Source organism: Corvus cornix, chromosome 8 (assembly GCF_000738735.6).
Source record: "Corvus cornix cornix isolate S_Up_H32 chromosome 8, ASM73873v5, whole genome shotgun sequence".
NCBI classification, from domain to species: Eukaryota; Metazoa; Chordata; class Aves; order Passeriformes; family Corvidae; genus Corvus; species Corvus cornix.
The window spans coordinates 24,929,083-24,946,394 of record NC_046338.1 but is presented as its reverse complement, the minus strand read 5'-3'; the positions used below and the strand labels follow the sequence as shown (position 1 = coordinate 24,946,394).

General features: G+C 46.1%; 1 protein-coding gene across 1 annotated transcript; it reads right to left on the bottom strand.

Moving 5' to 3' along the window:
- Positions 1-2,367: 2,367 nt before the first annotated feature.
- TADA1 (transcriptional adaptor 1) lies at positions 2,368-17,293 on the bottom strand. The gene is made up of 8 exons (XM_010409325.4): positions 17,176-17,293; positions 16,750-16,841; positions 15,591-15,656; positions 8,838-8,935; positions 6,469-6,678; positions 5,301-5,452; positions 4,269-4,431; positions 2,368-3,319 (listed from the first exon to the last, which is right to left on the bottom strand). Exons 1-8 carry the CDS (start codon positions 17,247-17,249, stop codon positions 3,167-3,169), a joined length of 1,008 nt encoding a protein of 335 aa, XP_010407627.1. The 5' UTR covers positions 17,250-17,293; the 3' UTR covers positions 2,368-3,166.
- Positions 17,294-17,312: the final 19 nt, after the last annotated feature.

Sequence of the window (17,312 nt, the reverse complement as noted above, 5' to 3'; positions counted from 1 at the left end):
ATCTCTGGAAATAAAGAACCTGCTCTAATTTTGAACTTGGCCCTTCTTTCAGCCAGGGGTGGACAAAGCAGCCACAGGGATTAATTAGCTCCGTTGGTTAGAGCATGGTGCTTATAATGGTTCTAATCCCCACATGGGCCATCCACTTAAGAGATGGACTTGTGATCCTTGTGGCTCCCTTCCAGCTCAGAATATTCTGTGATCCCTTGCAGCTCCATGACCCAAGAAGCCTGTAAAGCATTGTTTCTCACAAAAACTCACACTTCATGGGAAAGTGCTTTGAGAATATGTGCCTTTCAGTTTTCAGATCTCTGAAATGCAGCTGACCTGAGTTCCTTGTTCGAGCCTTTGTTGTCTAGCAGGCATACCAAATAACCCACTTTTTCAGTGTGGAATAGATGACTTGGCTCTTCAGAACACAGGCAAACAGGAGTGAGATTCTAGTGCCATACTCAGCATTTTGTTTCAGAACCCGCCTGTGATGCTGTCGGAGGCTGGGTGCTTTCTTCAGATCTGAGATCCTCCGAGCTGCCCCAGAGTTTCTAGCAAACAAACTTAATGCTTTCATTTTATACCAGAAGCATCACAATTATCTGGGAAATCTCCCTCCCACACCCCACAGTCTGTATTTCGGGTGTCTCGATGATGTCACCACCATACAGTTACTAAGGTTAAATACTGCCTTTAAAAACTTTTTTAAGTTTTAAAAAAAAAAATTTTTAAAAGCCACTGAGGTCAACTTTTAAGCTCAGGCCCTCTCTGACCAGCTTAAATACAGAAAAACAAAGCAGTTGAAAGAACAGTACCAAAAGAAATCATCCATCTTTTCTCTCCCACTCCCCTCTTAACCACACACTGCCAGACCTACCTGCAACTGCTCCCATCCTGCTAGGCCCTCCTGCAGTTCTCTGTTGTTGCCTTTCCCAGTTTCTTCATAATCCTAAAGTGATCTTCTCATGAAGAGAGCCACCAATACCTGCCCAGACACTGCCTCTTGCCCTGCCTAACTCCACAACACATCCCAAAGGGGATGCAGGAAAGCCAGGAACACAATGACAGCTGCACAGCTCTATATTACAATGCTGGTCCAACATGAACAGTCATGGGGGTCAGGAAAGGAAGTTACAAGAACAGTAACCAGGAAGAAACATCGTAGGTCTGCACTCTCTTCAGTCCTGGGGATACAGCAGAGAAGAAAACTTAGAAGAAAATTCCATAAGAAATATGACAAGTCTCCTATCCAAATACATTCCAAATAGGAAAACCAGAATGGAGTGGAACCATGAGCTTCCCCTTTCACATTCCCCCTGGGAAGCTGTGTCTTGGTTTGAAAGACAGGTGTCTGCCAAGGAAGGCAGAAGTCTCCCTTGAAATGAAAAAAAAAAAGCAACCCCCTTCCCTCCAAATTATTGTAATTTTGAAATTAAGGGGCTTTCAGGCAAAGATAGAGGAACAGGAATAACAGTTCTTTACTATTATATATCTATATGTGTATAACAAGGCAAACAAACAACAATAACTATGGCAGTAACAGCAAACAATCACAAACCCAGTCCCAGCCTTCTCGGCTGTCAGGCCCTTTCCCCTCGGGTGCAGTTCCGCTCACAGCCGGCAGGGGCGCTGGCGGCTCCCGGTGAGCAGGGCAGGTGCGATGGTTCCCCCGCGGCTGCAGGGGGCGCTCCGGAGCGAGCTCGGGGAGCACGCGGCACCGGTGCCCTGGGATCCCGGGGAGGGATGGGACAAAGGCTTCACAAACCCCTGGGCAGCCGATCCCGGTGTCTGGCCGGACCCTCGGGAACAGCAGGCTGGAATGGCAGGGACGAGCACAAATCCCGGGTGGCAGACGAGAGGTATTGAACTCCGGAGCTGCGGCGGGAACCCCGGAGGTCTCGGCAGGCAGGGAGTGCGGGGCTACAGAGTAGCGAAGGCTCGAAACAACAGCAGGAGCAGGGCGGCTGCAGCCCGGCTCCCAGCGGGGCAGGGGAAGGCAGGCTTGGGAATCCCGGGGTTTCTGTGGTAGAAGGAAGGCAGCTGAAAAACAGCAGCCTGCAGTGCCGACAAATTCCTTCCAGCCTCTCTCTCCATCCAAACGCCGGGAACTAACAGCCCACAAACCCAGGTGAAAGAGAAGATGAAAGAAGAAGCCAGATGGACCCCTCCCTCTGTGGCCAGGTCTTTTGTTTTTCTTAAGCACCCAGTAATTTGTCCCCCTAGCAACATGTATGGGGAAAATTCTTTAAGAGAAAAAGAAAACAGAAGAACTCCTAAAACCCCAACAAGCAGTTTCAGTTCCACTAATCTGGAGGCACAGTAAGTGAGTCATACTTCAGCAGGTACCTCCATGTGTGAGGTCAAAACCAGGTCATGTAGTAATTAAGACACTTTAATGGAATTCTCATGTTATATTAAGCTTGTTCCCACAGCTGACTCAGGAATACAGCAGAGCACCTGAAACCCAGCAGGTGGAATTTCTCCTTTTAAACAGTGATCTGCACATCTCCCATGTGGAGAGGTGTGCCTACATAATTTTATAATGAAGTAATACAAGGCTGCATATTTTTTACAAGGAAGTGATAGGAGAGATTTGTTAATGCTGCAAATCCAAAGAGTCTCCAACACCAAGACAATTCCCTTTTTGCCTTGTTTTCTCACAGTTTGTAATCAGAAGTTCCCCTGGCAAAAGAGGAACAATTCAGGTCAGCTTACAGAATTCGCTCATTTTCACAAGAGGCCACTCCATAACGAAGTAATGAAAAGGATCCCATCAGCCACAACAGAAGCTGGACAAGGCCTCTGAAGTCTGAGCTCAGGAGGGAAACTACCTGAGAGGGGAGGGCAAGGAGGCAGATTCTCCATGCTCACAAAGAAGACAAAAGCACACCTTATTTAAAAAAAACTCTTTCCACTCTCACATTTATTTTTCCTAAAAACAGTCCTTGCAAATGTGTCCTGTTTCTCTTTTCCAATTCAGTGGCATTGGTGTAAGTACTCCATGGCACATGACTCTGGGGAGGCAGAGGAAGTGTCCCACAACTCAGTCACATTTCCATAGGAAAAGCTGACTCATAAATTACATCATCCTGGAGATGCTGACACAGGTTTGTAAGGAGCATCCGAATGACAAGTCCCAGGAACAGGCTGGAGCCAGCTGAAGGCTGGCCCAGCTCTAGCAGAGCAGGAGGCCCTCCTTTGTTGCCAGGCGCTGCCGATGGATCTTGTCCTGCTGTAGCTCCTCGTGGTTCGGATGCCAGAGTTTCATGACAATCCTCTCAATGTTTAGAGCATAGACTGTGTGTGCAGGGATAACTTCTTTGTGCACCTGGAAATGCATGTTAGAAAACAAGTTGCACGCTTCCATAGACATTTCCCCACGTTGCCCAGGGAATAACCTCCCTCTACTCCAGGATGCTCTGGGTGCCAGACCTGCAGAGTGGGAATAAAGGCTGTTTCACAGGGAGAGCTGCTCCTGCCAGCACTGCCACAGCAGCCAACTTACACCACTTTCTAAGGGAGTGGCATGGTAAGGAAATAGTCATTTTGCTCTTGGGGTGGTAATCAATAATTGGTCATCAAAACCTTAGAAACAACAATTCTGACTAAACACGAGATGGCTGTTTGATTACAGCTCTGTGGTCTGTATCCAGAGCTGTGAAACAAAATCCCAAGGCCTGTTCACAAAAGCAGAGATCATCAAGGGGGAATTTCTCACAGCTAATTTTAGACATTCAAAGTAGGCAATGTTCCCACAGCTGCCTGAGAGGGAGGGAACCACAGCCATACATCTCCAATGAAAATTCACCCAGCTGACCTTAAATGCCTCCCCAGGGTTGGGGTGATCATAGTTAATCCACTGCAGTGGTCTGCATGCCAGGACCAAGTATTCCTCTAAGTACCCAGGTGGAACATGAGAAGTAAGAAGGGACATGCCAGGTAAGTTATTTTGCTGCAGCACTGTCAAAACCTGTCTAGCTCAGTTCTGACATAATCACTGCAGTCTTGCTGCAGAGGAAGAGTTCACCCTTCTTGCACAGCTGTGAGACAGGGATTTCCTCATCAGCTCTGTGACCAAGGGGAGCAGAACAGGCATTAAACCATGAGTTAACACTGGGAACAAATCAAGGCCAAAGAATCTGACAGGCAAAGAAGGAAAGAGACTGCAGGAGGAGAAAACAAATCCCCCTCCATGCATGTAAACCACGTCTAAGACAGGCAGCTGGCACCCAGGACAACGCTGCCTGTGACACGAAGGTGTGACACAACCAGCTTACCTGCAATGCTTCAAAGAGGTCATACATGTTGACTGGAGGCAGCGATGCTGGCAGAGTGTCCCCAGAGCAGGCCAGGAGCAGGGCTGCCTGCTGCTCAGCGTCATCAGGAGCGGGCGGGGGGGCCAGGCTCTGACCTGCTGAGGGCGTCGCGCTGCTCGGGGGGCTGGGGGCAGAGCAGGCAGGAAGACATCCCAGTCACAAAAACAGCACCAGCTGTGGCAGTCACACAGCAGGGGCCCTGCTTTTCTACACCAGCTCATGTGGCCCATATGTACATAAAATTATTTCAGCTCTAATAAAAATTTCTTTAAAATTCCAGTTTAATAAAAAGAGTGCAGACAGATCCTCAACATGCCTCAGCACTGCTTAAATGGTCTTGGCTGTGCAACTTCTGTTCCTTGCAGCCAATAGTTTCTATCCAGCATAAAAATTAAGGCACACACAACATTAAACTGAAACACTGGCTATTAGGCAGAGTTGTTTGTAGTGCTATAATCAAATCTTAAAACACCCACGACGTCCTGTCAACTGCTAGAAGCTGCCACAGGCAAACAAAACTGCCTTCTCATACACACATGCAGGCAGATGCACTGCACAAGCTCTTTGACACTGAGGCTCCAAACAAGAGGACCTGGAAGCTCTGCCAACTGGAAATACGTGCTAAGGAACCATAAACACATTTGGATGCAAGAAATAACAGGATGGAAGTGTCCTGCAGGTCCTCACTGACATTTCAATCCTATGGTACAACAGCCAGACCTAAAGGCAGAGAATTCCTGTGTTACTGAAGTTTACAAAAAGCAGTAATAAACTAATGGACAAGCAGAGGTAAGGAACAGAGGTCTAATACTGTCCTACAGTCCAGTGCTGGGAAATCCCCATATTCTCACTCCCTGTTTAGCTGTACAATCCTCCATACCAATGCCTTCCTAGTGTGTGAAAGCAAAATAATAAAAGAAGACACTGAACCATGGAGTTATTCCAAGACTAGCAAAATCCATTTACATTATCAGTGTGCTGAGAGCTCCTTACCACTCAATTAAATTGTTATAAGCAACAACACTGTTCTTCAGATATGGCTGAGGGTTGACATTGCTTCCAAAGGCATACTTGAAATGGCCATCCCTCAGACGATAGGCTTTCCTCCTGGATATCACAGAGGTCAGAATGTCCTTAAGATGGTTCTGCAAAAAAACCCAAATCTTAGGACGTGTGGTGATGTGTAGGACACTCATGGCTAGGAGAAGGGCCTCACCAACTGGCAAGACAGCAGCAGTGCTGCTATGACCACAAGGACCTAAAGATGGAAGGGAACCAGTATCTGGACAAGCTACAGGATGTTTTCATTATCCAGCAGATGGATACAGAGAACATGGCATTTTTTGAGTACTGTAAGCATCAGCCTGGCAACTATACTTTAGTATGTGATGTCCTGCTTCAAATGTCAAAGGGGTGTCTTCAATGCTAGGAAATTCCCAACCTCTGATTAAGGTTAAGATTTCGTAACTGACATTAAATGTTACACTTGAACTGAAATACAGGCCCTGAAATGACAGTGAAAAGCCACTCACTCATCTTTTTCATTTGCCTGAAAAGCGATGGAGAAGGAATCATATGAAAAAAACAAGCAGACAACTTCTAAATTTGGCCTCACTGCCAGATGGGGAATTCAGGTTGGCCTCCACATCCTGAGTGCAGAAAGCCATCCACACATCAATGCTCCAAGCAGTGGCTGTGTCATTCCTGGGATGTGTAAAGTGAGGCACCACCAATGGCCAAAGCCAAACCAGGGCTTCACCTGCAGATATCACCTGATCCTGTTGCTTCACGGCCAGGCCAGACACTGTGCCTTTAACAGGTTGCTTTTCATAGAACTGGTCAAACTGGCATTCCCATTCTGTCCCTGCTTTTAAGTGACAGGAACAGTATTTTCCACAACAGCTACTTAACATGCCTGGGGTACTGTGCAGGTACTTCACAATTAACACTTGCAGGCAGAAGTCCAAGACTTTACATCTAGGGCACTACAAACCTGGAAGCCTCTCGATTCTCACATTACTCTGGGGCAAAAGGGCAATTGGAGAACAATCAGAGCAGCAGGTTTCCTCCCCATGCTGAGGGACAACACCTCAGACTTGCACACAAGAGCCTTTTGCTGCTGGTGTCATGAGACCACTGCTGCCACCCAGCCCAGCCTCACCTCCACAGCGTAAACAACAGCTGTCACTGCCTCCTCAGTGACATTGTCCAGCCCATGCTCATATGCAGTTACAATCATCCTTCCTTCCAGCTGGCCACGTGTTGGCAGCATCATGGTGTGAGAGCAGAGCTTCAAATCATCATCTTCCTGAGGATCCTTTGCCACAAACTGCTGGGCTCCTGACAGTGGATTCTGAGGCTGGAACCGGTGCTGTCATGAACACAACATTAAAGCATAAGATAATATTCATTCAGACCCTTTGGTTCATCAAGGGGACATCCCTTCTCCAAGCAGAAAGCATACACCTATAAAAACATAAAAAATCCTCCCCAGGATACTCTCCCAACCCCCAATGACTTGCAGCTGAAGACATTGCTAAGTCAGTGTTGGTATGCTTTCAGTGAACTTGTCCAGCAGCACCCCAAACCACCTGAACGTTGGGTATCCACAACACACTGCAGCCAGAAATTCTACACAGCACATGAAGACTCACCTGCTCTGGTCTGCTCTGTACCTCCCCACCTGCTAGATTTGTTTGATTCTCCTGTGAGTCCCAAATATGGTCAGCCACTGTCCTTTTTATCTCCTTTCACATTACCCAGGCCAGTGACTGGACTTCCACATCTCTCAGACACCTCCTTCCATGCTGAAGAGTTCTCATCTATTTAATCATTTCTGGTACAGAAGGGTGTCTATTTACTTACTCTCTGTACAGTTTCCCTCTAGACTAAAACCCATGATTCTAAACTTGTGTGATTGATTCTTACATCTCTCTAATGCTTTAAACTTAGACTAATTCCAGCCCTAATTTCATACTCCAGTCTCCCTGTGCACTTTTACTACTCTAAGCAGAGCTGTGTTACTGAGCAGCCACTAATTCTGAGATGGATTATGACTCTTTTTCAGAACTGACTTGGTTATTTAGGGAAAAAACCCATCACAGAACAGGAATTCATACCAGAAGGTGGCATTTCCCAGGCCGCATGTATTCCAGCACAAATCCTTTGCTGCACTATGTCTCAAGCTCTCAGTGCTTGTGGTGGCTCCTCAGTCCCCAAATAAACGGGGGGTAACAAAGCAAATGTAAATTACTGATCCTTGAGCCCAGATATGTGCTTGGCCCAGCTCTAACCCACAAGGGAACAAGACTCATCATACTCCCAACAACTCTCCCACGGCTCTGGAATGGAGATTGCTGCAAGGCTCTTACGGGGAACGAGGACAAACACAGACTATAAATATGAACAATGAACATGCAGCAAAGTGGATTTCTCACATCTTAGTTTCCAGGGAGAAAGGGGAGCTGCTTTAGTGAAAGGACAGTGTGGCATCAGAGTGAAAAACCAATCCATCCACTACTGATGTGAAAGCAGGTTTCCCTCCCCATAATTCTAAAGACTTATGCTTTCATTACAGGAAAGTCACATGCCTGGAAAAAAAGACCTTCAAAATGTAAGCAACTTTCAAGGGGAATGTGGTTTGGGAGAGCAGAAGCCAACTGGAATGGACCTGTGGTCATTCACAGTGTTACTCTGACCAGTGAGGGAAACATTACGAAATCCCAAGGCACTTCCAAGTTCACACTACTCAGGAATTCCACTAGCCCATTAATCATAACATGCACTTCATACAGTGCTTACTGCCAAGCATTCCTGAACATGTGTATAAACACACACTAGAAATCTGGTGTATTGTAGGGGCATTGAGCAAATCAAATTCTAAGCCTTCCACTACACCACAGCTTGCTTCTCAAACTCTCAGCTACTTGCCGCTGAAGAGTTACAGTGAAGTTTTAAGACAGACAAGGCAACACAGACTGAATTCAGAACATCACAATTCAGGTTGCAGCTGTGAGCACTGCAAAGTATTTCAACAATTTCTAAATACAAGGAGCTTTCAGCTGGGGCATCCCTCTGGAACACTGGTCTCAAGTGCACACACTCACAGTGCCTAATCATAGTCCCTAGAAGGGCTCTATGCACCTTATCAAACCCTGCTTGTTGAAGAGAATGCCTCATCCCAAATCTCTGTCACACCAGGCCCTTCCACACTGGTCTGGCAGCATAGAAACAACTGCAGAACAGGGGTGTGACAGTGCTGGGTGAAGGTACAGAGCCTTTGCTGCAAAGTGAACTGGATCTTGCACATTTCTATGCCATCTACCAGAAGACAGCACCTTTGAAAGGCATCTTCAGCTCTGGAACAAACAACTGGACCTTCTAAAAACATTACACCCAAGGAATATCTTGCTTCTAACACTTTGGGTTGCAGAGGTAATCACAGAATTCTGTCTGACTGCCTGAATAAATAGGAAATCACTTGCTTTAAGAATCTGGCAGATGTGTAACGAGAACCACAGACACACTTACATCAAACTTTTGGCGAACTGAAGAAATCTTTTTCTTCCCTTTGGGTTTTCCAGGTTTAGTTGCAGAGCCACCTGGCCATGGCAGAGATCCAGCACCTTCTACAAATGGAAAAGAAAAAATAAAACAAAACCAAAAAAGTAACTCTGTGTTGCTGATTTAGGGCCAGGATGAAAGCCTTAACATTTGGCCACCTGCTAAGCCTTAATCCAAAATCAACAGCCACAGCCCAAAGAAAGGTCTTCCGAGGGGAGAACACTTTTGATAGCCCTTCTCTTCCTTTGTCAGCCCCTTGCTAGTTTGACTCACTCATCACCCATGACTTATGTAGCAATTTCTGTCCAAACAAAACCCATAGTGAAAGGAGAGAGATAAGCATAGCCTGTCGTGAAAGCCAAAAGGAAGGAAAAAGTCATTTGCAGAGAGCTTGCCTAGAGGTGGATTCTCCTCCCCCCAACTCCTGGATTACTAATTTTTCTCTGTTTCTGTATTTTCAAGTTCTTTTACTCAGAGTTTGGATTACAACGCAGGAGACGCCAGAATTCTTGTTCAGACTTAGTTGTTTATTATATCTTATCTTTAGCACAGCTGCACAGTGTGCCTCCAAGGTTGTTAGGGTGGAAAATGGCTGTGATTTTAACTTTCCAAGCTTTTTAAAGTCTAAATTAACCAATTATGACATGCTAAGTAATATGTTTTTACTTACAATCCAATTACCAACTTTTCATGCCCGCAATGCAGAACTTTTGACCCAATGATAGAGGATTCAGATTTGTGAAGAAGGAGAAAGAAGAAGACATAAATCCACACCCAAAATCCTCCATAATGTTACACTTATATGTAATTATATCCCAAAAACCTAAATTCTCTAAACCCAGGGTTCCAGCACTGGATCAGGTCAAATGTTAAACCATCTGGATTAAGCAGTCTGACTCCCCAGTTCTCCTTCTGCTTCAGCAAGCTTTGTCATGGATCCTTATTGAACACCACAGCTGATTGTTCTGTTACACTGAAGAGAAGGAGAGGGGAGAAAAACTGCAGAGGCCACTGAGCCCAGGAGCAGGATGACACTAATGTGACCAGTGAGTGAACAGCTGAAAAAGTGGTTACTGTTTAGTACCAATAAATAAATATATTTGGTCACATCATCAGCTCAAAAGTCCACTGAATGCTGTCTGACAGCTACACCTACAGTAGGCCAAACCACATCCTGATAATCACGCAGCACTTGGAAAGTACAGCCTAGCAAATTTCCTGCTGACAGGTTTATAGCATCTCTGAGCAATTAATTCCTTCAGGAACACTGGGGCTTAAGACAGCACTGCATTGGATGTGTGTGCACTCACTGACAGGGAACAAGTGCAACTCAGAGACTGGACAGCCCTCTCGTGGCTACAGAGGCAGCCTCTGCTTTGTGCCTCCAGTACCCTCCTTCCCTGGTTTTGCACTGCAAGTGAGCATCCTTTTCCTTTGGAGCAGAGCATGCCCTGAGCTGGGTCCCTGCCCACCTCCAGGGAGCTTGGACAGCTCAGCTCTGAAGGGACTTCAGCTGCCTTCAAAGCAGAGGCTGAAGCTCTGCTGCCAGGCAATTCTGACAGCAATGTCTTAGACATTCCCTGGCCACACCTCAGCCAGAATTTGCCATTTCCTCTAGACAGGGACAAGAAGTGACAGCAGCCTTTCCACATCTCACCACTCACAACCAGGCTATCCTCAGGCACGCTCACTGAGCACTGACCAACACCCAGTTGTGGTTCTCTCCTGCTCCCAACAGGCTGCCACAGTTCTCACCAGCTTCACACCAATCTGTTGATCTCTGGCTGTCCCAGCTATGCTTAATTTGCTGTAATCAAGAATTAACCATGTTTAATTTGCTGTAGTTAGGAATTCATAAATACAGTTATATCACAGCCCTGTTTGTAAGGAATGAAGCCGGCAAAAAGACCTTGGCTATGGGCAGCTTCCCACACTCAGAGCTGGAGCACAAGCGGAGTGTTCTCTGCCATGGAAAAAAATTTCTAATACACGACTGTAAGGAACAGGCTAAACTAGAGGATTCAGGTGAAGTTTTTGAATGATCAGCTGCTAAGAAGGTATTAGAAACAACCCACACACACACAGATGGCACATTCTTCCTACATAAAAAAAAGTTAACCATGAAGTTTAGCTACGTCCTATTAGAAAGGTGGAAACCCATAGCCTACAAACCCTGTTGTCAAAATCCACTGGTCAGTTTAAGAAATTAAAAGATAATAAAAAACCTCCCCGAAACTCATAAGGCTGGTGTCACTACTCATCAATACATCACAGGAGAGGCCCTAATAATGGGACATAGGAAACCACGGTGGAACACCACATCAAAGACCCCACTTGCCCTTCATCAGGATCTCAGGATCATCAAAACAATGCTACTTCTCTCAGATATTTCAGTTTTTACAGGTCTTATTCTTCCTCCTTCTCTCCTCCATAGCAGGTCAGACCCCTTCTAGTCAGGGGAGATTAGGTGCACTAAGGACAGACACAGAAATGACCTGTGCTATTCCAGAGCTCTCAATACAAGCACACCTCTAGCTCCCAATGTCACCACACTCCAGGCCCTTCTTCCTTGCCAGAAGTCTCACACAGCTCCACTTGTGACAGTACCCTCAGCTGTGTGACTAGAGAAAGTGCAGTGGATGGAGATGGAAATTGCAAACACTCTTTTCTCTGACAATGTACTACAGATACAATGTTACAGCCAAGTCTGAATTTTCAAAATACCTTTTTTAAAAAAATAATGCAGTAGCTTTTAAATTAAATAGCAATTAAATTTTTAGGCTTTGACAGCAGATCTGAAAGATGCAACTTAATTGAATCTCAATGTGCACATTTAACAAGAACTTAGCCAGACTCAGTTTAAAACAAGGAAAAGATAAGATACAATCTCCTATTCTCCACTATAATGAACCCATAGCAGAATTTTTGGTTCCTTTTCCAGGTTTTCATATTAACAAGCCTAATGCACTAGATGAAGAAAGCAAAATTTCCCTCTAGCATTCTAAGAAAACCAGTACTTGTCTTCCTGGCTACAAATGACAAGGCTGGGTTGGCTCAGGTGTGGAAGATGTCAGCGGCTTTTATTTAATCTTGCTAGCAACGGAATCAGACCTCAACAAGCCACAGCAAGGGCTGCTGCTCTGCCTTCCAAGATCAGCAACAGATAAAAAACATTTTTCTAAGAACTGCCACGTCTGCATAGCACCATCATGATGGCACCAGCCAGTCCAGACAGAGCCTGTCAGGTTTTCCTGACGTGCTACATGAGGAAAGGACAAAGACACAGAGAAAGTCACCACAGAAGGAAGCAGAGAGGCAGAGAAAACACACATTTTCCACTCCCGTTTACTTGATCTTCAGTTGGGGGGGTTGTTTGTTTTAATCTTCTTGCAGGAACAAGGGTTTTGGTCAGGTATTCTGCTGCTATTTGGCTGATATTCTGCTCACACTCGCATTTTCTTACTTTTCGTCCCTTCTCAACACTCTGGAGAGAAGCAAACACAAGCAACTGAGCTCATCTCACAGCTGAAAGCCCTCTAAGCAAAGCCTGTGGACAAACCTGACAAAATAAAATGCTCCTGTTATTCCACATGAGTTCTAATTCACTGAACCATCTTTTAATTGCCTCCAGACTACTACTAAATAAATTAAATCCTTACATCACTAGCTCAAGTGTTTGCAATTGTCTCAGTTTTATTGTTAACATTTAGCTAAGAAAGGCGGTAACAGTTCAAGCAAGACACATTAAGTGAAGAAACCCTGCTAACCTGAGTGCTTGCAACTGTCCAACAAACAGGGTAAGCTTAGTAAGCAAGTCCATGCAAGGTTAAGAAAGGATTTAAACCAGAGCTCCTCTTGATGGATTTTTTTGGGGAAGAAAAATTCCCAGTGTGCTGGTTTGGGGTGGAAGACGGTTAATATTTTCCATACTGGCTTGTATGGGACTGTGTTTTGGATTTGTGCTAAGAGTAATGTTGGTAACACAGGCATGTTTTCATTCCTGCTGAGCAACCCTGACACAGAGTCAAGGGCTTTTTTGCTCCTCACCCCATCCCACCAGCGAGGAGCCTGGCAGTGCACAAGGACTTGGGAGGGGCCACAGCCAGGAGAGCTGACCCCAAATGGTCATCCTTCACATCAGAATAGACAACACAACTCCCTCCCTCTCCACTGCCAAGCCCTAAATGTCCCATGCCAGAGAGGCTGTGGAACTGGGATTTGAAGTTTGGGTGACCAACAGCCTAAGCAGATGAGAGGAGGAAATGCAAAGTATTCTCAAACTGGGTCACATTCACCCAATGCTCCCCTAAATCCCAGGTGGAACCACTACTTCAAGAGGCAGCAAAATTTGGATCAGATGGGTTTGTTTGCATGGTTCAACATATGTTATAATCACTCCTAAAAAATACTTTCCCCAAGGGTTCTTATTCCAATACAATACAACATCAAGTACAATTTTACCACTGACCACAAGATTATTTTTTAATACAAAATAGCATTTTAAGGATGGTTCTTTCCCTTTATCTCTCACACGAAGGTGGAAAGTACATGCATCAGTAACCCTTGTGATTGCGTGCCAAGTGCATCAAAAACACTTCTTTAAAGTTACTTCTTTCCATGAATCATGGAGTAAACACCTTCTACCCAAAAGACAGTGGCTGAGACAAAAGCCTGTTAGCTTTCCATTCTTACATGGAGAAAAAAAAAAAAAGAAACAAACCACAAAAAAAAAATTAGCAGGTGTCAGACTGGCATCTAGGGGAAGAAAAAGAAATCTAGATGTTAACAGCTAGTATTCCACTTGTACTGCATTTTCCTGGGCTTGCACGTACAACCCTACACCACACACAGCTGATAGTGAGATTTACCAGTCAGTGGCCCAGAAAGAGGTATCTCAGCACAGATCAGCTCCCAAATCATTGGGAGACTCTGCACTCATCTGTGGACAGCAAAACTGAGACTGTAGAAGGGACTAGCAGAACACACTGTTAGCTCCACAGCACCAAACCATGTCTTTAAGACCACAGACCCGTGACTAAGCTGGCTTATGCAACCTGTGGACACATAGCCAGCCAAAGCTTGCCTGAAAGCCCTGGAGGTGACCAGCACTAGGGAAGGATCATGGCCAGCTGGCTCACCACTACAGGCTATCACTGACCTACTGAACCACTACAACCAGGGTTCTTCAAGGGCTCTGAAGAGAGCAGCTGCAACAGGACAAGAGCAAATCTCCTCCAAGGACTTGAAATTAAAGGTCAGGCAGGAAATAATGAGCATTTGGAAGGCACCTGTGGAGCAGGACCTTGCTCTGCTGGGGCTCCTACCTTCAACACATTCCTAAACAGCCTTGAAAAAGGGACACCTGGGAGAACTTGCTGACAAATCCTGACCAGACAGCTGCAGAGGAGCTGCCATGACTAAGTGGCATAAACAGACTGGCTAAAGAGACAAATGACATTCAATACAGCTAAGCCCAGAGTGTGCACACAGGAATAAACAACCCCAACATCAGTCACATGGCAAGAGGCTCTAACCTGATCACTGCCTCTCAGAAACAGGACCTCTGAGCTATGAACTCTACCCCAACACTCACAGCAGCTCAGTGCTGAGCTCAGAGAACAGACACTGTCTCCCTCCCCCTCCTCATTTAGACTCAGCTGCTCCAGGTAATAATCAGGGGAATCACCGTTCTTGTGCTTTCTTTTTATAATCCATCTGTAATTAATTAATCTAAGTCGAAAGCAAGGAGCAGCAGATTCAGACATAAACCTTCTGATTTACATGAGTCCAGACCCCTAAAGGGAACAGGTCTGGGACACACAAGGTGTTTCTGAAGTTCAATCAAGAGCAAACAAAGCAAGTTTGCAGGTAGGGGTGATTAACATTTAAATAGCACAGCTGGTACAGTTAAGGACCAGCTCCAACACAAAAACCTGCGGGCATCTATGAGTTTTTCAGGTTTTACTTCCTCTAGCTACAACAGGCACCTCCATAACAGGTATTCTGTCCTCTCAAGAAACTCATCTCTCAGGTCCCATATGAGCTGCAACAATTTTCTCTCCCCTTCTACACAGCAGTTCCGTATCGCAAATTGCACCTCAATTGCCCTTGCTACCACAGCTCTGCATTGAGAGCTCTTTTGAAGACCAAACAAAACACACCCTGCAACCCTGAGGACAGCCATTCTAGACACTCAAAAAGTTAAGATGTTACTCTAGATGCTCACAAAATTAAAATGTTATCTGCAGACAATTGGGTAAATTGGTCATAGCTCAACTAAGGCCCACTGTAAACACTTTTCTATCAGATATGTACTTGAAATCAAGATCAGTCAGGAATACCCAGCTCTCCAAAATGACCTCCCCAGCAGAGAAAGGAACAAAGTACAGAGGAGGAAGAAAGTGGTAAGCAAAGCAGATCAAAGAGAAAGCTGCATCTGCCTTTACCCTTCAACTCACAGCAGACACCCAATCCAGAAATCAAACCAGATTATCACAGGCAGCAATCCAGCATCAGCCTCTAACCAAGCACACACAGCTTAGTCACAGAAGTATCTCTGCTGAAATCAGCTGAATCACTATTTTGCTACCTTTTTGCCTGTGTGGAAAAAACTCCATGAATATTAAGGCTCAGAAAATTGGGGTACTGTGTAGACACACCCCAAACACACAAGTTGCACAGTGTTACACCCAGTGTTTAATGAGGCTTCTCAGGACTTACCTGGGGCAGAAACCAAGATCTGGCATCGGGTGAGAATAGCCAGGAGGAAATCGTTGTGAGAGTGGACTGTGGAGAGACAGAGAGCTCATTAGCAGCACATCAGTGCCCACAGACACCCCCTCAAAGCCATCCTAAAGCAGCTCCCTAAGCTTTCCCACAGCTGGGTTCTCCCCAGCTGCTCAGTTACAAAGGCAGAGTTTTCAACTTAAGTTTTTTTGAGAGTTTACTTCTACTGGGCCCAGAATCTACTATTATGACAACAATACAAAAGACACTACACACAGCATGGAAAACAATTAGGTCACTTTGCAGTGTTACACACACACACACACAAAGTGTTATAGCTACTTGTCTCTGTGTATTCAGCCAGTAAGAGGAGGAGCAGCTGTCTCCTCTTGCCATGCAGGCACCAGACTGCACTGCTTTTGGTTTTGCTAGAAAATCCACCAAAACGAGAATCAGCCCCACAAAGATGAAGTCAACTCAAACAGGTTCTAACAAAACAGAACTTCCTTGCAGAGGTTTACCGGAACATAGAGTAATCGTGCACTAGAGAAAGTGAAAATAACTTCATAGGCAGGATCAGAGGGTTACAGGATCCTCTTTGGAATCTAAGCACCAACATGCTCCCTGCCCTTCCCTACAGAGATCATGAATATGGAAGCCAGGAGTCCTCACAATGAGCTCAGCAACGCCCATCAGTGTTTGCAGACACACAAAGAAGCAAGGATCAAGGAATCTCATCCTTCAGCACTCCCACCTGCCATTCCCAAAGGCCAGGAAGGACCTGCCTGCAGCAAATTCACCTAGGTGAATTCAGGGTTCCCTCCCCTACTTCAGCCACAACCAAACGCAAAATACAGAAAGGACTGTGTCTCCACAGTGATATTTAAAAAATGGCTTTTTGGTTGCTGGAACAGCATATTTTAAATTTTTACCACATTTACACAAGGCCAAATTGCCTCTCAGTGCCCGAGTTACAAAGGGACTTCCCTACGGAGGCCAGGGCACCTCCCACCATTTTAACTCCATTGCTACCTATTTAACTCCTATTTCCCCCACAGCACTTTCCGCTTTCGGGAAGCACCGTGGAGCCGGGAGGAGCTTCCCACGCCTGGCAGGGCAAGGCAGGGAAATGACACACACGGTGTTTTTTTACCATTGTCTTGCGTGAGAAGCCTGCGCGCTTCCAGGTCAAACTCCTCCTTACTGATCTTCTGCTTGAACCAGAGCTTCAGGTTGGCCCAGTACCTAGGGAAGAGCAGGGAATCACAGAATCAATTCGGTTGGAAAAGACCTCCGAGATCATTGAGTCCAACCTACCAACACCACCGTGTCAACCAGACCACGGCACTGAGTGCTGCACCCAGTCTTTCCTTGAGCACCTCTAGGAACGGTGCAGACACCAGAGGAAAAGCACTGTTCCCACACCCAGAAGCAGCGCAGAGGTTTTGCACAGGCACAGCACAAACGCGACGGGTCACGGGAGGCCGAGAGGGGCCGGGCAGATCGCGCAGCCAACAGCCCCGATCCAGCCGGGCGGGACGGCCCAGACCCGCATCCCCCGCTCCCTGAGGGCACTCACTGCTTCACGTTCTCGCCCAGCGCCTCACTGAGGCTCTTCTTGGCCGCCTCCAGCTCGCTCACGTAGGTCGCCATCACGACCGCCGCTGCCTGAGGGCCGTCACGTGCCCTTCGGTCACGTGGCCGGGGAGGGGGCGG